We start from the raw sequence: 21,679 nt of genomic DNA on the forward strand, positions 1-21,679 counted from the left end.
TGACACCGTTGCCATGGATACCAGGAAGGAAACTGGTATCCATGGCCTGGACTTTTCCCACCCGCACGCGCACGCGCACACACACACACACACACACGTTCAAGTTTGATGATCACAATCAATGAAAAATCCCTTCAGGCTGCGACTCGACTTTTCCTTCTTTGGTGAAGAAATTGAAATCATCATCATCGCGGCCGTCGAGGAAGAGGAGGCACAACGAACTCACACCAGATGTTGCAAATATATCAAATCTTTTTTATTTTACTTCACCGTTCATGTAAATTCTATTTCCTGCGTTTCTATACACTGAACAAAACAAACCGGAGGCCTGAAACCTTGTGACGTTCCAGCTTTACTGAACATCCGCAGTGGCAGCAGAGCAACGCGCTGATAACCATCCCTCGGAGCTAAATACATTCATTCAGTGTTTATCGATAACATTAAACCCCGCCTTTCCTTGCTCCTGATTGGCTGGCAGAGAAAAGCTGAACGTCTCTTGATCAGGGAGCTTCAGAGCCGCTGGGAGGCGTTCCCTTCGGACAGAGCCAGGCTAGCCGTTTCCCCTTGTTTCCAGTCTTTATGCTAAGCTAAGCTAACCGGCTGCTGGCTGCAGCCAGACATGAGGGCGGATTCGATCCGAGCATGTGACTCTCGGTGTCACGGGTTGTTTTTAAACATCATTTATTGGCCAATAATCTGTGCGAAGAGAGGAAGACACCTGTAGCATGTCGCTAACTCCGGCTCAGTGAGGGGAAGTACCGAGAGGCGTGCCCATCATCCACGCAAGGCATCATGGGACGAGGAATAACAGGAACAGTTTGGAGGAAAATGTGCAAACTGAGTCAAAAAAAAAAAAAGTTAAAAAGAAACTTAGCACTTCCTGTAAATCCTGACGTCCAGCGGGTTAAAGTCCCACCTGCTGCAGTGATGCACATGTGTACTCCAGTACACTGTGACATCACTGCTGACCATGATGATGCTGTTTAAAGGTCCACTGTCATGACTGTACAGCTGTGTGTGTGTGTGTCCGTCCATCTGCTCTCATAGAAGCCAATAAACTCCGAGCGAAGCCACAGTTCACAGGTTCGAAGCCTCCGAACAGGTGACGCCATCCCATCATCGCCGTCACCACGGTGACGAGGCGGCAGCTAGAGTGTCCACTTCAAACACCTGCAGAGACACAGAGGACAAAGAAAGAGGCTGAGCGCTCACATAACCGTGCTGTGACAAAACAACCTCAACTCAAAGGACTGCCGGAGCTTTCGACCGTGTTTACTGCGAGATGTATCAGCTGAGCCAGTTTTCCTTTCTGACGTGTACACGGACAAGAACCACAAATCTAACGTCGACCGCACTGCCTCCGCTTGGTTTCGGGACACACACTCGGTGGCCGGACTGCGTTACACTGCGCAGGTGTACCTAATAAAGTGGCCGCCGAGTGTGTGTGTGTGTATTCATGTTTCCATGTGAAGGAGCCCGGAGTCCACAGAGGCAGCGCCGTCTTACAAGCTGTCCAATAAAAACACGACGCTTCGCTCCGGCAGCAACAAACAAACATCGGATTCACACTCTGAGAGCAAAGTTCGTCTTCCAAAGGGGACGAGACCCGAGCGTGCGAGACTGTCTGGAGGTTCAGGTTAGAACCGGCTCGGGGCTACGCCCACGGAGGTCCTCACAGGTGCAGAAAGGTGTGTGTGTGTGTGTACCTGGTCTCTCTGTGCGTGCACAGACACTTGGTGCTGCAGTAGCGCCCCCCGCAGGTGGTGCAGGTGTAGTGAGAGGGGAAACCACAGACGCAGCAGAAGTGCCGGGGGGGCAGGGAGGAGGGAGGGGCCGCCGCAGACAGGTAGTTAGGCTCCGGCTTCTCCGACAGGTTCTACCAATCAGAGGGCAGAGCGGGAGTCAGCTGACAGCAGACTCTCAGCCAATGAGAAAGCAGGAAAAGAGTGCAGAAGCGTGACCCACCTCCTCCTCCAGCAGCGTGGTGAAGTTCTTCCTGAAACGCTGCTTGAAGTGATCGCCCCTCGTCTTCCTCTTCTTCTTCTCTGGACGCACAGAGACAGAGAAGAAGAAGAAGAACAGAGAGACAGTTTAAAACTGTACCATAGCTTCAGTAATCAAGGGTCAAAGGGGCACCTGTCCTCTGAAGTGTCTCACCTGGTTCTTCTGTCTCGCTGAAGGCCGGAAGGCGGGCAGTAGGACCTGGGGGAGGGAGGGAGGACAGCGGGTCGTCCTGGAAACACAAAACAACAACACTGAGAAACGTCCCGTGACTTTGAGGAGACTCCAGATGAGACGCGTTACATTCCCGCCACACAGTCACACACCTGGAAGTTGTCCTTCTCCAGAGCCTCCAGCTGCCTGGTCAGTCTCCTCTGCCTGGTGGCTTCATCCAAAACTCTGCGCTGCCCGGCCTCCACCCGAGCTGACAGACACACGGACACGTGTACGTTCCTCTGGTGTTGGCTTTACACTCAAACCAAACTGCGCTTTAAAAACCCGCAATGTAAACTTCTCCACACTTTGGTTATCGACCGAAACCTCGAAAAACATTTCCCAAAAACGGTTTACGACTTGTTACGAACTGAAGTTGAATTCCGCAGACTGTCGGGCCACAAAACATCACTTATTTCAATAAAATATCCAAATTCCTTCCAGCCATCCCGCGGAAATGAACCGCAGAGGCCCGCTAGCTGAAGCGCGATCCGGTTCCGGAGGAGAGGATTTTACTCACACTAGTGTAACTTCTGTGAATACTTTATACGCCGAATGCATCGTATTTCTACATCAATTATTAATATGTAGCGACAGTAACAAAGACAACATGTGTCGTTCAGAAAGCGGAGTGCCGTTTCGGGTTTACGTTTCGTGCGTTAGCCCCAGAGCCGCCGCTAGCGAGCACGAAAACGGACAAAAGAGCAAAACAGAGAACCGGTTAACGCGTATTTACACCTTCTAAACTTTAATTCATCAGAAATATTAGCGTGTAAAGCAGCGAAGTCACGTTTTAATATATAATTTGGTTGAAATGAAACAAAACTTACCGGAACCTTTCTTTTCCAGCACCATGTTGGCTGTTGTGTTCTCACTTCCTGTCTACGGCAGCCGCGGAGGTTCCTGCCAAACCAGACGAAGCGCGCGTTTCCTCCTCACAGCTCCACGGTTCAGAGTTATATTTGATAGATATATATTTCTTACTTTGAGGGTTAAACATACTTTAAAGACGATGTTTGTATTTTCCGATAAACTCTGAGCGAGCAGAACATCTGTGTGGTGTTGTTCGCTACGGGAAGCCACAAGGGACTCCGCGCTTTGTCGCCCCCTGGTGGTTGTTAGGGGTGGTGGTGGTGGTGGTGTGTGTGTGTGTGGTGGGGGGGCAGGTTAGCTGTTACCTCTCCAGTTTGCAATATCATAAATAAAGCTTACACAAAACAGTCTGTCTCACATTTGAAGCAAATATTTTAGTTACTCTGATTTTGCTAATAAAGTTGACTTGACATTTTCATTCCTGCAGCGTCGGTGAGAGTAACCACTCCTACCTGTGATGTTTCCCAATTAAACAGCATCCAAGCCAGCGGGTCAGAATTAGTCTGTACGGGACTGATGAGAAACAGTCTGAAACATACCACTACAGATACCATCTGCTGATGAAGCCCATGTGATACGATCAAAAAGCTACTAAATGGACCTTAAGAGCTTCTGCAGCTCCACCAAGATCAATTTAACACATTTAGCACAGTTGGGGCTGAATGTGCAGTTTATTACAGCAGTAATATTATTCATCAGTCATCAAAACATGAATCTCACACGAGGTCAAAGGTCACTGAAGCCTTTTACAGGCTGAATCTCTCTCTTCGTTAAAGTCGCCGTCTGTGTTCGGACTCGTGGCGAGGTTCTGTTCTCGTCACGTGTTTGAATACAAACTTTCCAATCGATCCACAATCATCAAACCCCCCCCCCCCCGACACAGAAAACAAACGCACCCTGCTGTGACAGAAACATGATTTATTAAAATCTCAAACCTTTATTCGCTCAGTCATTAACAAATAATTTAATGCAGTTTGTACAAAGCCAGAGCGCTGACTCCTCGTATCGGCAGGCACGCGCGGAGAGAGAACCACAGGCGGCGTCGGGTGGAAACCTCGCAAGTCCAGTTCTTAGGGGGTCGTTCCTCAAACTGACTCGAGACCACCGAGACGGGTTTTCATCTTTAAATAAAGAGATAAATACTGAGAGGAAACGACGGCTTCACACCGCGACGATGGACGACTACATGATGGAAACACAAAAGAAGAAGAAAATCCAGAGAAATGAACTAAACGCATTAAAGAAACCGAACAACATGAAAATGTAAAAAAGGCCTTTAGTGTTTTCCCAGAAACTGTTTAAAATATCTCAAAGTGGAGTTTCACTTGCTTAGCACTCCGTGTTCAGACGTTTACTCCTCGACTTCACGTTCGCCGTTTGGGGGGAATCAAACCGCTCCACGAGCGACGCGCAGTTACGCTGCTGGTTGCCACGGTAACCCCGACATCAACCCAGACGGCGAGCTAGTGGCGTGCGCTGTGGTCGATGTTATTTATTTTAAACTCGAGCGTGCTGCCAACTTTGGAAGAAAGAAATGTTACAAATTACGCAATCCACGAGGGGGGGGCGCTCTGCGCTGCGGTTTGCGGTTACCGTGGTAACCAGGACGAGAGCGCGCCCCACCCCCCCGCTGCAGGATCAGCGCTGTGGAGCGAAGAGTGCTGCAGTGAATCAAGAACTTTGATCTGCAGCTACGTTTTTACAGTTTGACGGAGTGTAACAGCACACACACACGCACACACACACGCACACACGCACACACACACACACACACACACAGGTGGAGTGTGTTCTGCTTGCATAGATTCAGGTAGTGTAATGAGTGTAAAGGCAGCACGGTGACAAATCATTTTAACATCCACAAGAGGCTCTTATTTTGAAATGCACATTTGCTTGTCTGAAGTCACTAAGTGAAGGCTAAATAAAGTGACTCTTATTCTGAAAAGTCCTGCAACGATTCGGGATCCCCTGTCAGGTGACGGTCGCAGGAAGCACGAGGACGCGCTGGAATGACACGTGATCATCACACGGAGGCGAGGTGGATCGTCCAATCAGAAATAAGACAAATTTGCATTCGAGGTCATCACGTCTAATCCTCCGTCCGTCTGTGATGATGAGGTCGACTAATGTTCACGCACACACACACACACACACACACACACGCACACACACTCTCTCAGCGTGGCTAGGGGTCTACGAAGGACACCATGATGTATCTGGTCCCTCTGGTGGTGGGCAGACCCTCGTGGTAGTGCGTCAGGCGGCCGGGGTGCATGAAGGACCAGCCCTTCCTGGGAGACTCCACCTGACAGTCGTAACGCAGGAAGCGGCAGCCTCCGCCCTGACACACACACACACACACACACACACACACAGGTACAGACAGGTGAGCACAGTGTGACAGGTGACGGCAGAACAAAGTGAAACCTGTCGGTTTGTGTGTCTGAACTGGACCAAAGAAGAAGCTCCGCTCCAAAACCACAAGCTGATCAGTTTTAGTTTAACTTGCATCTATATCAGATCAACGGTTTAATCATTGATTAACTTAATCAATGTGAACCACCTTCAGTGTTGCTTCAGCGTGTCAGATACATATTTAATCAACAGGTGAATGAAAGTCTCAGATCGGACTCGGCGCTCTGGAGAAGCATTTTATAAATCCTTTCTAACGGGATTGTGGATGTTTCACTGCACGATTTGACTAAATTACAACTCTCAGAAGACGCTAAACGCACCAACTGCGTGTTATTAGCAATCTCTCTGCCAACAGAAAGCTCCTTACCGGATTACATTAGTATATAAATAACAAGTGTGTGTGTGTGTGTGTGTGTGTGAGTGTGTACCTCGTAGTCGATGCCCTTCCTGTTCAGGGCGATGTTGATGGTGAAGGTGGAGGAGTCGTGATGCGGCCGCAGAGACGGCTGCTCGTCGGGACGGTAACGCACCACAAAGTTCATGATGGCCTGGGCCTGCACACACAGAAGATTCATTTCACAGTTGCTGCTTACTTTGGGTACTAACTGTGTCTCAGTGTAGGGTCTGGACCGTGTCTCGGGGTAGGGTCTGGACCGTGTCTCGGGTGTCTGGACCGTGTCTCGGGTGTCGGGGGCCGTGTCTCGAGTGTCTGGACCGTGTCTCAGGGTGCTGCCTGGACCGTGTCTCGGGTGTCGGGGCCGTGTCTCGAGTGTCTGGACCGTGTCTCAGGGTGCTGCCTGGACCGTGTCTCAGGTGTCGGGGCCGTGTCTCGAGTGTCTGGACCGTGTCTCGGGGTAGTGTCTGGACCGTGTCTCGGGTGTCTGGACTGTGTCTCGGGTGTCTGGACTGTGTCTCGGGTGTCTGGACTGTGTCTCGGGGTAGTGTCTGGACCGTGTCTCGGGTGTCTGGGCCGTGTCTCGGGGTAGTGTCTGGACCGTGTCTCGGGTGTCTGGACTGTGTCTCGGGGTAGGGTCTGGACCGTGTCTCGGGTGTCGGGGGCCGTGTCTCGAGTGTCTGGGCCGTGTCTCGGGTGTCTGGACTGTGTCTCAGGGTCCTGCCTGGACCGTGTCTCGGGTGTCGGGGCCGTGTCTCGGGGTGCTGCCTGGACCGTGTCTCGGGTGTCTGGACCGTGTCTCAGGGTCCTGCCTGGACCGTGTCTCGGGTGTCGGGGCCGTGTCTCGGGGTGCTGCCTGGACCGTGTCTCGAGTGTCTGGGCCGTGTCTCGGGTGTCTGGACCGTGTCTCAGGGTCCTGCCTGGACCGTGTCTCGGGTGTCTGGACCGTGTCTCAGGGTGCTGCCTGGACCGTGTCTCGGGTGTCGGGGCCATGTCTCGAGTGTCTGGGCCGTGTCTCGGGGTAGTGTCTGGGCCGTGTCTCGGGTGTCTGGACCGTGTCTCGGGTGTCTGGGCCGTGTCTCGGGTGTCTGGACCGTGTCTCGGGTGTCGGGGCCGTGTCTCGGGTGTCGGGGCCGTGTCTCGGGGTAGGGTCTGGACTGTGTCTCGGGTGTCTGGACTGTGTCTCGGGTGTCGGGGCCATGTCTCGGGGTAGGGTCTGGACTGTGTCTCGGGTGTCTGGACTGTGTCTCGGGTGTCGGGGCCGTGTCTCGGGTGTCGGGGCCGTGTCTCGGGTGTCTGGACCGTGTCTCGGGTGTCGGGGCCGTGTCTCGGGGTAGTGTCTGGACCGTGTCTCGGGTGTCTGGGCCGTGTCTCGGGTGTCTGGACCGTGTCTCGGGTGTCTGGGCCGTGTCTCGGGTGTCTGGACCGTGTCTCGGGTGTCTGGGCCGTGTCTCGGGTGTCTGGGCCGTGTCTCGGGTGTCTGGACCGTGTCTCGGGTGTCTGGGCCGTGTCTCGGGTGTCGGGGCCGTGTCTCGGGGTAGGGTCTGGACTGTGTCTCGGGTGTCTGGACTGTGTCTCGGGTGTCGGGGCCGGACCGTGTCTCGGATGTCCGGACCGTGTCTCGGGTGTCGGGGCCGTGTCTCGGGTGTCGGGGCCGTGTCTCGGGGTAGTGTCTGGACCGTGTCTCGAGTGTCGGGGCCGTGTCTCGGGTGTCGGGGCCGGACCGTGTCTCGGGTGTCGGGACCGTGTCTCGAGTGTCGGGGCCGTGTCTCGGGTGTCGGGGCCGTACCTTGGGGTAATAGCCAGGATAGAGTTTTTCGGTGACGGGGACGATGTACTCTTTGAGGAACTTGAGCCACTCCTTTTCAAAGTCGATCTGGTTCATGTGGATATCCACAGTTGGGACGTTTTCATAACCTCCAGCCAGACGCTCGTCCTGAACACAAACACACAGAAAAGACTTCCAAAGCTCAATACTCACTTTCCCTGTTTCACACACACACACACACACAGTCCGACAGGTGGACGGGTTACCTTGTGGGATCCTCCAGACCACTGACCGTTGTGCTCCATGGTCTCCACCAGGTGATCGCACATCTTGTCTGAGAAGGCCGGGAACCAGTAGACGTCCGGACAGGGCTGAGAAACACAGCGGCCCGGTCAATACTGAGCTGCAGACGTGTCAAACCCAAGCGGGCCTCTGCGCTCGCTCGTCTGTTACGTGGTCAGTGTTGTTCTGCGTTTTGTTACCTGCTCCACGAAGCGCTTCTCATCTTCAAAGATCTTGGAGTAGTTCTCATTGATGTACTTCTCCTTCCAGTCCTGCAAAGACACACACACACACACTCAGCCGGTGCTTTCAGTCGCTTCAGCCTGCGTTCACGTTAGTGTTTGTACGTTTGTCTGACCACAGGGTTGTCGAAGATCTGCCACATGTCCGGGTGCAGCCTGGACGTGTTGAAGCTGGACGACGCCACCAGGCGACCGAACTCATCGCGGTTCGACACAAACATGAAGACTCCCTGTGGACACACACAGACTAGCTATGACAAAGGCTCATCTTCTGTCCAAACACGTGGAAATCTTCAAATGTGTACCAAAACACTCCCGGAGCGGCGCTGAAGTCAAACTAAAAAGCCACTGCTAACTCCGACACACTGTAGATGTTCCGGCGTCGGCTGGACAATAACGTTACGTTGCATCGTCGCTCTCTTGCACTGGATTGCGGGCGAACGCCAGGCCAGCGTTGCTGTCTTATGTTGGGAGTTATGGCGGACGGAGGCAGAGACCAGCAGCACATTTCAGATGTTATGAACTGGACTAGACGCACGCTGCGTGTAAAATCTGCCTCACAAACATTTAATACTGTGGTAATGAAACGAATCTGAGGAACCACGTTAGCCGGTCTCACCCTGAGCTAACGTCTGCACCCAGCTAACCAGCGGAGAACTGAGGACTCTGAGGTTTCTGTGCTGAGGGGGGCTGATTTATTTGTGTTTAACCTTATTATTAAAAAGAGCCAGTGTGTAATCAACCAGAACGACCCTTTAATTAGTCTGCTACATACATACATGATGTGTGTTCAGCCCGCGTTACCTGGTCTCTGATGCTCCTGCAGAACACCATGTCAGGGTCCATCTCCTGGTCCACGTACAGGCTCACCTGGGACAGTTTGGACCGCAGCACGCTGCCTTTGATCAGGTAGGCCTGAGTGATGTACGGGACGTTCCACAGACCGCTGCGCACACACACACACACACACACACACACACACAAAGACACAGGTAAACGTTTTCACCTCACCTCCAGGCTGAAAGAGAAGCACGCTGAAAAGATAAGTGTGTGTGTGTGTGCTCACATCCTCTTTCCCTGGACGATCTCGATGTAGTCTTCGGATCTGGAGTAGTATCCTTCAGGACTCAGGGCGCCCCAGAAGTTACTCCACAGCTTCCCGTGTTTGGACAACATGGGAGCAATAACTGACCTGAGAGGGAAACGGAGAATTTAAAATGACGATCATCATCAAACACTAACCTCCTCGCATTGAGCCGAAATATTTAAACATGTAAAAGGAGTGTCGGGTTTGATTGGGACTCGTACGAGATAATGATTCAACTTTAAACCTTTAAATGTAAAACACTTTGCATGCACAGAAAGAAATGTTAGCGTCTTCCAGTTCGGCCTGCGTGTCGGGGTGCAGGTGGAGTACCTGTCGGGGCGCAGGTGGAGTACCTGTCGGGGCGCAGGTGGAGTACCTGTCGGGGTGCAGAGTGGTAGGGTGCACTTTTCAGCGTATACAGGAGATTACGTACTTGTTTTCCTCGATCAGTATCCTCAGTGTGTCGGGGTTCGTCAAGGCCACGTCAGAGTCGATGCTGAAGTAGTAATCGCACCCTGGATCCTTCTTACACGCCTCGCTGCGCACAAACACACACACACACACACACACACACACACACACACGTACGTATCAGTTAAGATCCCGCGTGTTCTCGCAGTTTTACAACGGCCACTTTTTTTTTGTGAGAAACCATCAAGGTCTACTTTACTAAAGCCAGATGTGGTGTTTTGCTAAAGTGGCCCACGCTGGATCTTATCACTAATGGCATCTGTAACGCTGATATCTGATCGTTTCGGACCCTTCAAACAGCAGCCGTCCTGGCGCCTCATTTTCGTCTTTAAAGGGTTTGGTCTGGGCTTAGTGCTAAGTCACGTAGCAGTGGTTCAGTCGGGTACAGCACAGCTCCAGTGCTGGGCTGAAACAATTAGCCACTCGATCAGGATCGATAATTGTTTTACTGTTTGAGTAAGTTATTGAGGCAAAATGTCCAACAGTCTCTGGTGTCAGTTTCTCCAATGTGTGTCTGTTTTATATCTATAGATTTAGAAACTGAATATCTTTTGGTTTTGGACAAAACAAGACCAGTATTGTCTGCAATTTTAAGACTAAATGCTTAAAACCAACAGATTCATTTATAAATGCACTTACAGCTGTAGAATGAGACTAAAGTTAGACCTCCTTTAAGAAGACGTGGTTAAATAAACTAACTGGATCAGAGCTGTGCTGATTATGAAACATCAGGAAATCGGGTGAAAAACGTCCGTGATAATTTCCAGAGGTGACGTACAGAAGTTTCACGTGACCACGATGTGAGACACGGAAAAGAAATCAAACCAATAAAAATGTTTGGCATTTTTTTGCTTGAAAAATGACTAAAACACTTCATTTTCTGTCGACCGACTGATTGTTCTGAAGAGTCCTGAGAGGATCTCCTGAAGTCGTGCAGGTTCATATAGTCCAACGTCTCTAACGTCTGCATGACCCACAGATGTTCTGAAAAGTTAAACACGTTGTTCTACAGGTGGTGTAACGCCTCGGGGTCTGCACTCACACAGCCATGTTTCTGGCCTTGTTCTCCTGCAGGTTCTCCTCCGGTCCGACCAGCAGGGCGTCGGGGAACAGAGCTCTGTGACGCTCCCAGAACCTCTGGATGTGACGCTCGTGGTACACGACCTGGATCACAGGCACATTTCAACAGATCAGAGCAGAACAGAAAGGATCGGAGTCGGCGAGAACACAGCTGTTGCGTTTGCGTCCTACGTTGTTGTGGATGAAGAGGCGGATCCTCGCTGTCGGGTAGCTGAGTGTCGTCAGTCGGTCCAAGAACTCCTCCATGAAGGGAGTCGCGTGTTCGATAAAGACCGCCACGTACACCAGAGGCAGCTCCTCATCCTAAACACACACACACGCACACACACAGATTTTAAACACTGTGACCAAACGTTAAAACAAGAGTGAGAACTTCAGCGTTATCAGGTGAGAGTGCGTACAGGTGTGTCGTTGAAGAACAGCAGGTCGTCGTCACAGATCCCACAGCCGCTCTCAAAGGTCCACGCGCTGGGCACGTAGTTACCCAGGTAGTTCAGCTGCAGCTGCAGAGACAAAGACAGAGACTTCTGACATCTGATCCTGACGAGAGGCCGAACGTGCTCGGACACGGATCCGAACTCAGCACTCAGTCCGTGCAGTGACGCTTACAGCACCGCAGCACATACAGCTGATGGTCGTTACAACCTGCCGCGTATCTGGAGCACCAGGTGAGATGGGAGATGTCTTCGTTTAAATCTCGTCTCAAAACACATTTTTATCTGAAAGCATATCCTGATTTTACGTGAACTGGCTGTTTATTTTACTGTTTATTTTATTGCTTTTCTGTATTTCAGGTGTTTTATTTCTTTATATTTCGTCATTCACTGTGTTATTTTATTTTTCTTGTTGTGAAGCACTTTGTACTTTGTTTTGATAAGTGCTCTATAAATAAAGTTTTATTATTATTATTATGGGTGAGTGGTAAACTGAGACATGTCAGCGCAGACGGGCTGTGAATACTTTGACGCAGCACACGAAATAAAACCCAGTCTGAGTAACAGATCCATGAATTGCGGTTTGTAAGACTCACCGACGTTATCCCGGCGGCTACTGCTTTATCCTTCGTCACAACGATCGTGCGTGCCTTTGACTGGCCAACGCAGCGCCTCGCCAGATGACGTCACGCTGCGGCTAAAGTTGAGCTGGTTCAAAAACACGACGCTACATGTTTTTGCTGGAGGGGGGTGATTTTAACGTCACCAGCTCTGGTCAGGTGGGTCATGCCCCCCCCCCCAGTAATAAACAGCCACAGTGAGCTCCCGTGTGTCTGCGACCCGGCTGCTCCTCCTGCAGTTTAAATCCGTCCTCGTGGTTTAAAGTGGATCTCCGAGTTTTTCCTTCTGCTGCGTTTTATCAGCTCAGTGTGAAACTTTGGAGGAAGTCAAACATGTTGTTGCTAATCTGACAGATGCTAACATGCTAACACGAACATATAGGCCTGTTTGGGAACCAATCAGACGACAGAATAAATTAAAGCCATCAGGAGAGCGAGAGCCTGTAACAGCTCTTCAGATTAGTCTGCTGTTCTCTTTACAGCTTATATTAGTTCACATGCAGTCATACTGTCCCATCAGAGCAGCCGAACCAGCAGTCAGCAGCTCCTGTCTGCAGTGGACCCGTGGACGGACAGACAGCTGTCTCTGGATCACTGTGAGACTGAAGGAAACTTAGAAACAGCAGGATTCTCAGGCAGGTTCTGCAGCCGCTTAGTTAGCGTATGACAGAGTTCCTACTCGTGTATAATTTAAGCCTTTCTGCTAAAAACAAACAAGTATCACATCTAACTCTGGTGACTGGACCGTCACATGGTGTTGGTGGAAGGCTGTGATTGGTCGGTTACCTTGGTGGGTCCGTTGCCGTGGATAACGACAGGAAGCGTGTCGTAGGCAACGTTCCTCGCTCTGACCTTTGCCCTCTCAAACTTCAAGACGACTTCATCTGACAGACAGAGACACGTTCAGTTCATTCATATTTTACATTCACAGCGTGAACAGTGTGTGTGTGTGTGTGTGTGTGTGTGTGTGTGCGTGTGTGTGTGTGTATGTGTGTGTGCCTCACCGACGGCTCCGTTCAGGTTTTGGAAGATTCGGGAGCGATGGTCCAGAGTCATGTTGAACTTGGTCTGAAGAGACGAGTCACATGTTCTGCATCAGTTTTCTGTCGTCGGTGTGAATGATTTGAAACGTTGCTGCAGTTTAAAGAGTTTAAATAAAGAGCTCACCCTCTGCGTCTTGTCCAGGTAGATTCTGGTGTAGAAAAGCTGGTCGTCGTCGTGGTCTTTGTACTTCCACTGCTGGACGATCGTACTGAGATCTGAAGCGAAGCCGATAAACCCTGAACACACACACACACACACACACACACACACACAAAACTACATTTATTTATTTGCACAATGAAAAATACAACTATTATAAAACATAAAACACATTTATTTCTCTTTCCTTTTGTTTTCTTTATTATATAATATATTCTATTTATTATAATATACAAATACACTTGCAGGAGGGTCAGGAACACGCTCCTAAAAACTCAAGGCAATTTAACAGGACTACATTAAATAAAAATAATGAGGGGCGGGAGGCACAAAAGAAAGAAAGCTAAAGAAACAATGAGTCGTCCAACAGTCAGCAGCGTCTCTGTATCTACATGGAGAACATTAACCACAATACTGGAACAGGAAGTTCAGACTGTCTAAACGCGAATTAGAGTAAGTCCCAGCATGCACTGGGTGAGAGGCAGGGCTCACCTGGACAGGTGTGCAGTCCGTCACTAACAGGCTAACACACACACACACACACAGACAGTTTCCAGGAGGATTTGCACTGAAGCAGGAGATCGTACGAACTGTGCGAATCATTCAGACCGCGTTGCTACATGTGAGACTGTAAAAACCGGACCCTCGTCCGAGTTCGTTAAAGAAAACTCTCTAATCTGAGATGTCCGAGCGTCCCTGAACCGACCCGGAGGGTCTCCGAGTCTCATAACGTCATCGTCGACATAACTGAGACAGAAAACACAGTCGAATGAGCACTGGAGGGAGAGAAAGCAATCTAAACTCTGACGGATGACTTCCGTCACGGCTCACGGGCGGCGTCTCACCTCCTGAGTTGAGGTAGCGTTTCCCAGAATGCACCTCTGGGTATTTGGAGGCCAGTCTCTGGTCGGGCCAGCAGAAGCCCTCAGCTGAGAAGACCACTCTGTGGCCCAGACGAGAAAACTTGGACAGCAGCTCCTCCGGACCCGCCGCGAAGATCACGTCGTAACTGCAGAGAGAGAGGCAGGGTTTCAAAATAAAGGGAACAGTTTCGTCAGTAAATGGCTCGAACCCTGAAATACTCTGGCGCACCGATGATCAATACGTTCAAAGTGTTAACTGTGTCAGGAGAAGAAGAAGAAGCAGATGATTTAACTGCCATATTTCTTCAGTCTGATGCAGCAAATCATTTCTGAATTTTTGTTGTGAAAGTTTTACAACTCAAACGATTTTTCAACTGATCAATGAGTCGAAACACAGGAAACGAGTCTGCGGCTATTTTATAATCGATCAGTCAATCGACAGAAAAATGATCAGTAATAATTCAGCTTCTCAAATGTGAGGAAACCAACATCTGTTGCTCGGACAAAACAACACATTTGAAGACGTCCCCTTGGAGGACCAGTGATTAATAAAGACAATAATCAACAGATTAATCAATAAAAATAGTTGCAGCCGTGGAAAGCTGGTTTTTACAGTATTGTCTGAAAATGTATGAACAGCTCACTGGTTCTGGTTTTTATTGATCGGTGGTGTCTTTGGTAGCGACCCAATGATAAAAACTTTATTGATTCCTTCCTTCGAGCTGCGTAATCACAAACAGGAAGCTGTTATTTACACTGGCACACTTAAAGGGCCGGGACACCCGAATCCCGTTTCCTTCACCTGTCGCGGTTCTGAGCTGAGCGATTCAGTTCGATCTCCGCATGATGGTGCTGTGGATAAACTTCGCTCTTTCCTTAAAGGGACAGTTCACCTCCAAATCAAAAACACATTAGTTCCCTCTCACCTGTAGAGCTGTTGATCCGTCTGGATAGTTTTGGCGTGAGCTGCAGATGTTTAGAGATGTCTGCATGTTTTATATAGTAAATAAGACTATATGGGGGGTGCACGGTGGCAGAGCGGCTACAGCTCCTGCCTCCCAATAAGGAGATCGTGGGTTCGTGGGTTCGATTCCCGGACCGGACCAACATCACACAATCTCTCCGGGTTCTCCGGCTTCCTCCCACCGTCCAAAGACATGCATGTGTAGGTTAATTGATAACTCTAAATTGCCCGTATTGAATGAATGTGTGAGTGAATGGTTGTCTGTCCTTGTCTGTGTCTGTGTTCGCCCTGCGACGAGTCCAGGGTGTGCCCTGCCTAAGGCCCGAAGTCACTGGGATAGGCTCCAGTCACCCGCGACCCCCTAACGGGGACCAAGTGGTAGAAAATGGATGGATGGATGGACTATATGGCGCTATCGGTAGAAAGAAAATAGTTCCCACATGAAACTGCTCACAACAAACCTGAGGATTATCTTCAGTAGCCGGGTCAGGAATTATGGAAACAGACGCTGCTGTTGAGTTTTTCAAATGTGTTTTTTGGCGCTTCGAGCTCCACGAGCCGAGCGCCGCACGGTCCCGTTACATTCAAAACATGCAGACGTCTCTACGGCCGATATCTCCAGAACTATGCAGATGATAAACAGCTCTACAGGTGAGAGGAGAAATATGTAGCTGTCCCTTTGAGGAAGCGTTAAACCCTCCTCCGAGCTAATCTACACCACAGTACAAACAGGTTGAACCATCCAAGTTAGTTACAATGTGGAGTCAAGATGTAACTCTTCTTCTTTACTGTCGCCGTGGAAATGTTTAGACGAATGTTGACAAACTACACTCCTTTACATCCCCGACGGCGGCGCTGACGCACGGTTGAAAACACAATCTCAAGTTTCCCCCAGTTTTTATTTTTAAAGAGCATGTTCAGGTGTGATACAGCCGCCCTCCGCTCTGACAAACACGCGGCAGGTCATGTGACATCATTCTGCTTTTTTAGTCTCCTATTGTGTTTTTGTCTCGTGTCATCAACTCTCGTCACTACATTTTAATTTGAAAGTGTAAGCGGCAGACTTCAGTGCGATCTAGTTAAGTTACCGTTGGCTCGTTAGATACAGCCGCTGAAACAGACTGCTACAAATATATATATCGGTGTTAACAGTGATCAATAAACCAAAATTCCCCCACGAGGCCGTTCTTTAGGGGAAAACTGAAGAAGGCATGAAAGGTGTCTGTGTGTAACTTCATGTTTGTACCGTTGTATTTTGTCCTAAACACAAAGTCACTCACGAGTTTGTTTGATCAGTTACTGAAACATTTAATCGATTATCAGAATAGTTTGATTACTTTCCTGTGATCAACTAATCGATTCATTCTTTAGTTACTACCACGAGCGGCGGCCGGTGCTGTATGGGCCTTTTCGCCCTGGGTTCTGTCTCGCAGGCTCTGGCACTACACCTCTGATCGGTCAGGTTGTTGCAGCTCTTGTTGCACGTTTGTCAGGTTTCAAAAAGAACCAAATCCATATATTGATTTGGTAATCTCCCAGAAAGACACCAGACCTGAACACGACAGTAAAGAATAGTGACCTTTGTAGTAAAGACGAAAACACAACTTTACCTTTCTCAAAGTATGTCGTCTACAGAGTCACGCAGCATTTCTACTGCTTTTGTGTTAGACTGCCAATGTCAATGAATAGCACGATAACTTCATAGTCACCAAACCTTTGTTCCCGTGTGTGTGTGTGTGTGTGTGTGTGTGTGTGTGTGTGTGTGTGTGTGTGTGTGTAAGTAGGACAGGTGAGTCAGATTTCTTAGTAAAAAGACAGAAAAACAAAGAAACAACAGAGTGAAAAACGAGACTAAAGATATGAAGCAGACAAAAGACAGACGCAGTGAAGGGGAAGACAAAGAGAGAAAGGAGGACGGGCTGATGACAATGATAAACAGTTACATAACACACACACACACACACTCAGGTGGGTGTTACCTGTCGACGAACATGATGACCATGTCCTTCTTGTCAGAGTGTTTGAGCAGCTCCCTCTTCAGCCATCTGACCTTCTGACCTCCACCCACCGTCCGAGCCACGTCACCCCCCTTCCACTCCTCCCCCAGACCCAGGACCTGCACACATCATCACCATCATCTTCATCATCATCATCATCATCATCTTCATCATGTTCTTGTATTCATCTCCCAGGATGAAACCACACATTCCCCTCTGCTGATATGCAGCTTTCATTTATTCGCTTCCGGGTCGATTTCGTCCTGTTCTCACCTGTGAACCTGAACACATCAGGCGAGCACAGGTGAACACGGGCGAGCACATCAGGAGAGCACAGGTGAACACGGGCGAGCACATCAGGAGAGCACGGGCGAGCACAGGCGAACGCATCAGGCGAGCACGGGCGAACACGGGCGAACGCATCAGGCGAGCACGGGCGAACACGGGCGAGCACAGGCGAACGCATCAGGCGAGCACGGGCGAACGCATCAGGCGAGCACGGGCGAACACGGGCGAACGCATCAGGCGAGCACGGGCGAACACGGGCGAGCACAGGCGAACGCATCAGGCGAGCACGGGCGAACACATCAGGCGAACACGGGCGAGCACAGGCGAACGCATCAGGCGAGCACAGGCGAACACATCAGGTGAGCACGGGCGAGCACAGGCGAACGCATCAGGCAAGCACGGGCGAGCACGGGCGAACACGGGCGAGCACAGGCGAACGCATCAGGCGAGCACGGGCGAACACGGGCGAGCACAGGCGAACGCATCAGGCGAGCACAGGCGAACACATCAGGCGAGCACGGGCGAACACGGGCGAGCACATCAGGCGAGCACAGGCGAGCACAGGCGAACACGGGCGTGCACATCAGGAGAGCACATCAGGCGAGCACGGGCGAGCACAGGCGAACACGGGCGTGCACATCAGGCGAGCACGGGCGAGCACAGGCGAACGCATCAGGCAAGCACGGGCGAGCACGGGCGAACACGGCGAGCACAGGCGAACGCATCAGGCGAGCACGGGCGAACACGGGCGAGCACAGGCGAACGCATCAGGCGAGCACAGGCGAACACATCAGGCGAGCACGGGCGAACACGGGCGAGCACATCAGGCGAGCACAGGCGAGCACAGGCGAACACGGGCGTGCACATCAGGAGAGCACATCAGGCGAGCACGGGCGAGCACAGGCGAACGCATCAGGCAAGCACGGGCGAGCACGGGCGAGCACAGGCGAACGCATCAGGCGAGCACAGGCGAACACATCAGGCGAGCACGGGCGAGCACGGGCGAACACGGGCGAGCACATCAGGCGAGCACAGGCGAACACGGGCGTGCACATCAGGAGAGCACATCAGGCGAGCATGGGCGAGCACAGGCGAACACGGGCGTGCACATCAGGAGAGCACATCAGGCGAGCACGGGCGAGCACAGGCGAACACGGGCGTGCACATCAGGCGAGCACGGGCGCTTGTGCTAGCGTTGGCAGAAGGAGCTGTCCTGAGTCGAACGGTCACAGTAGGTGCTGCAGGACTGAACTGATCTGAGCTCTGCTTGTGTTTGTTATCTGCAGAAGCCGTTAGCTAACGTTCGCCTGCGCTCGCCTGTCAGCTAACGTTAGCTAGCGTTGGTAGAAGGAGCTGCACAAAGAAAATCTGTACTGGACTCAGCTCACCGCCATCTTTTTCTGGTACAAAACTTTATTGAAATAACCGAAGGACAAGACAAGTTTGCCACTGAAGGTTTCACATTTCCCATCAGCCCCATTAGCATGCTGTAAACCTGACCCGCAGACCTTGGTGTGTGTGTGTGTGTGTGTGTGTGTGTGTGTGTGTGTGTGTGTGTGTGTGTGTGTGTGTGTGTGTGTTACCTTCACTGTGTAGTTGAACTCTCGGGCCGTCCTCATGAAACGGTTGAAGCCGTCTGTCTCCTCTGTTGCCGCGGTGATCACCAGCAGATTTTCTACACACACACACAGATGATAATAAATAATAAACTTTCTTTGTGAAGCACCGTTCACGCAGGAAACGCAGCTCCAAGTGCTTCACGTGGAAAGATAACAGCTGGTAATAACAGAAATAAGATGGCAACAGATGACAGAAACATTTGAAAAGAAGCTGAGCACAGCTTTGGGAGTTTGACTCAGCCAATCAGCTACTGAATCACCAGGAAACTGATCAATGACTGTTCACATAATCAATGTCCAGCTTTCAGCAGGAGGGGCAAAGTGTTTTGGGCTGTTTTTTCCTCCAAACTTTAAACTTCTTGGTTTTTTAAAGCTCCAGTTTCTCCGCTGTGACGATGTTCATGAATCTCTTCGTGTAGAAACTACTGTCAGTACATCAACATGTACTACAAATACTACAAATACAACAAATACTACAAAATACAGGCCGCAAATACAACTACTGTGCAAAGCAGCTGCGGCTGTCAGAAGGTGTATTAAACTTTCACAGGTAATTTCCTCCTCCTCCTCCCTCTCTCCCTCCCTCCCTCCCGCCCTCTTCCTCCTCCTCCTCCTCCTCCTCCCTCCAGGCTTTCGAGGAATTCAGTGAGAGTGAAATTCCTCAGAAATTCCTCGGAGAGGCTGAAGAGGTGAAGCGCAGGAGGCGGAGGAAGGGGGGAGGCAAAAAGAGGACAGCGGGGGAGGAAGGAGAGTATTTGGTGACAAAAGCCTCCTTGTCCTCGTCCGGGTTTCCTTCAGCCTGCCAACACGAGTCGCTGAATTCATCCACGGTCGCTACAAATAAAGCGAATGAGCTCGGCCCACGAGATGTCGCCACTTTAAAGGATTTGTGAAGTTCAGTGCAGCCGACAGGCCGCAGCTAAAGATCACTTCCACAGCTGATCGGCCGACGTCAATCTGTCCGACCAACAGTCCAAAGACATTCAGTTCGGGGTTCTTTTATTGAATATGAATGGGGGCGAGAGTACGTCGGAGGTCTTCCTCAGCGCCTGCTGTGCGAATGGTCTGAAGGGCGGCGCTGCGAGCTTCCTGGAGAACATATTCATCTATTAGCTAATGTGTGTGCAGGTCGAGCAGCACGAGCGCTAACGCTGGAGCTCTCAGGTGTTTACTTATTTTACAATATATTTTGGTATTCAACTGCACATGATGTGACAGATGGCGCTCAGCTCGGCACCAGCAGGGTTAGGGTTACTACTGTTGCTCAACACCCCCCCGACAACACACACACAGCTGTCCAAACACACACACACACACACACACACACACACACACACAGCTGTCCAAACACACACACAGTAAAACATCACTACAGACTGTTTCTAAAACTGCACGCTCATCATCAGGCGTCACCACGGTGCCCAAAGGATCCGCTGCGTCTCGTCCTAACAGGAAATGAACCTACAACTTCAGAGCCAAGTCGGTTTTACGCAGCGTTCAGTGGGGATGTTTCCATGCTCCCATTGGATCATTCACACCACCGGCTACCACTAAGAACGCAGCAATTTCTACGCAGATTACTTCCCCCGGTGTGACATCTGGACCCCGAGGAGCCTCGCGATGAACCTGACAGAGAGACCGTCTTGACCGTCGGTCACCATCAGCATCCTGAACGCACCGGAGACAAGACGAACACGCACTCCGTACATGCAGAACAGACCAGATGCAGATGTGGGCCGGGACTTCCGGGTCCTGCACTGAGGCTCTGCGTGGGAAAGACCTTCTGGATCTAAAGGACTCCACAGACCACATGTTTAAAACCAGCCCAGCTCTTCCAGCATGATGAATCCCCGGAGCTGCAGGTGATGAGGAGAAGATCCTGGCAGCTTAACACAGGAGGTGTATTCAGATCTGGACGATCAGCTGATCTCTGTAGAGGACAGTCTGCTGGTGGCACCAACACAGAGGCAGTTTAAAGCCTGCGACTTCTTCACTTCGTCAGTCCTTCTGACATTTCAAAGCGCAGACTGTTAAACAATTCATGGAAAACTTTGACTTTGATAATCAAAATATGGCCACAGGACTGAATTCCTGCTAATTAGCCTCCGGGCTAAAGGTCTGGAAGTTCACACCGGATCAAACTAAGTTAAAACTTCATAAACTCACCGCTTATCCCAACATATATGTCGCTGTTGAAACCGTTAATAAGATGTAAATGTGAATAACAGTGTAATTAGCAGCGGTTAGCTAAGAGAGCCAGAGCCGCGCAGCTCCAGCGGGTCAGGGTGGTCCGCTTGGCCGGGCAGGGGACCCTCCGGAGCGGCCTTACCTGGAGAGAGCCTCCGCTGTTCGGCCGACACGGAGCTCTGGAGGAAGGCGAGAGCCAGCAGGCAGAGAAGACGACAGGAAGACATGGCTGCTTTAAAAAAACCCGTTAACGGCTCTGTTCAGGCTGTAAACCGTCACTTTATTCCGCTTTCTCCGCTCTCGTCCTCACTCCGTCAGCTCTCCGCTCTGACTCGCGGACGGCTCTCAAATCTCGCGATACGCCCCACTCACAGCTTTGATTGACGGGGTCGCCGAGCAATGGGCGCGCCGCAGCGGCCCCGCTCGAGCCAATCAGAGGAGGACAAATGGAAGCGAGCGGGCTGTGACGTTTCCGGTCTCTCCGTGGCCTCAAACTGCAGAAAGTTCGTGAAACATGGAGAAAGCGCGTCTCTGCCACGTCTGATGCATTCCTGAGAGCGAGGCCGAGAGACCCAGAGACCCAGAGCCGGCACGGGGAGAGAGGGGGGCGGGGGCGGGGAGCACGCCCACGGCCTCGTGTTAAATATTATAACTATTCTTATTATCACCGCACTACTG

The 21,679-nt window shown here is 50.9% G+C and overlaps 3 protein-coding genes across 15 annotated transcripts in view; all 3 read right to left on the reverse strand.

Moving 5' to 3' along the window:
* Window positions 1-21,679, reverse strand: part of LOC122870097 — a 387,819-nt gene that overhangs the window by 165,934 nt on the left and 200,206 nt on the right. The gene's annotated exons all lie outside the window — the stretch shown is intronic.
* Window positions 242-3,107, reverse strand: znhit1 (zinc finger, HIT-type containing 1). The gene is made up of 6 exons (XM_044184472.1): window positions 3,045-3,107; window positions 2,328-2,425; window positions 2,158-2,233; window positions 1,966-2,045; window positions 1,707-1,876; window positions 242-1,170 (listed from the first exon to the last, which is right to left on the reverse strand). The coding sequence occupies exons 1-6, from the start codon at window positions 3,067-3,069 to the stop codon at window positions 1,149-1,151; spliced, it is 471 nt and encodes a 156-aa protein (XP_044040407.1). The 5' UTR covers window positions 3,070-3,107; the 3' UTR covers window positions 242-1,148.
* Window positions 3,986-21,355, reverse strand: plod3 (procollagen-lysine, 2-oxoglutarate 5-dioxygenase 3). The gene is made up of 19 exons (XM_044183912.1): window positions 21,144-21,355; window positions 18,779-18,870; window positions 16,890-17,026; window positions 13,929-14,092; window positions 13,048-13,160; window positions 12,885-12,948; window positions 12,667-12,764; window positions 11,228-11,329; window positions 10,998-11,129; window positions 10,789-10,910; window positions 9,709-9,813; window positions 9,255-9,380; window positions 8,993-9,134; window positions 8,305-8,418; window positions 8,147-8,218; window positions 7,931-8,035; window positions 7,686-7,832; window positions 5,931-6,056; window positions 3,986-5,428 (listed from the first exon to the last, which is right to left on the reverse strand). Exons 1-19 carry the CDS (start codon window positions 21,226-21,228, stop codon window positions 5,273-5,275), a joined length of 2,202 nt encoding a protein of 733 aa, XP_044039847.1. The 5' UTR covers window positions 21,229-21,355; the 3' UTR covers window positions 3,986-5,272.

The sequence above is a fragment of the Siniperca chuatsi genome, linkage group LG22 (assembly GCF_020085105.1).
Source record: "Siniperca chuatsi isolate FFG_IHB_CAS linkage group LG22, ASM2008510v1, whole genome shotgun sequence".
Lineage (NCBI taxonomy): Eukaryota > Metazoa > Chordata > Actinopteri > Centrarchiformes > Sinipercidae > Siniperca > Siniperca chuatsi.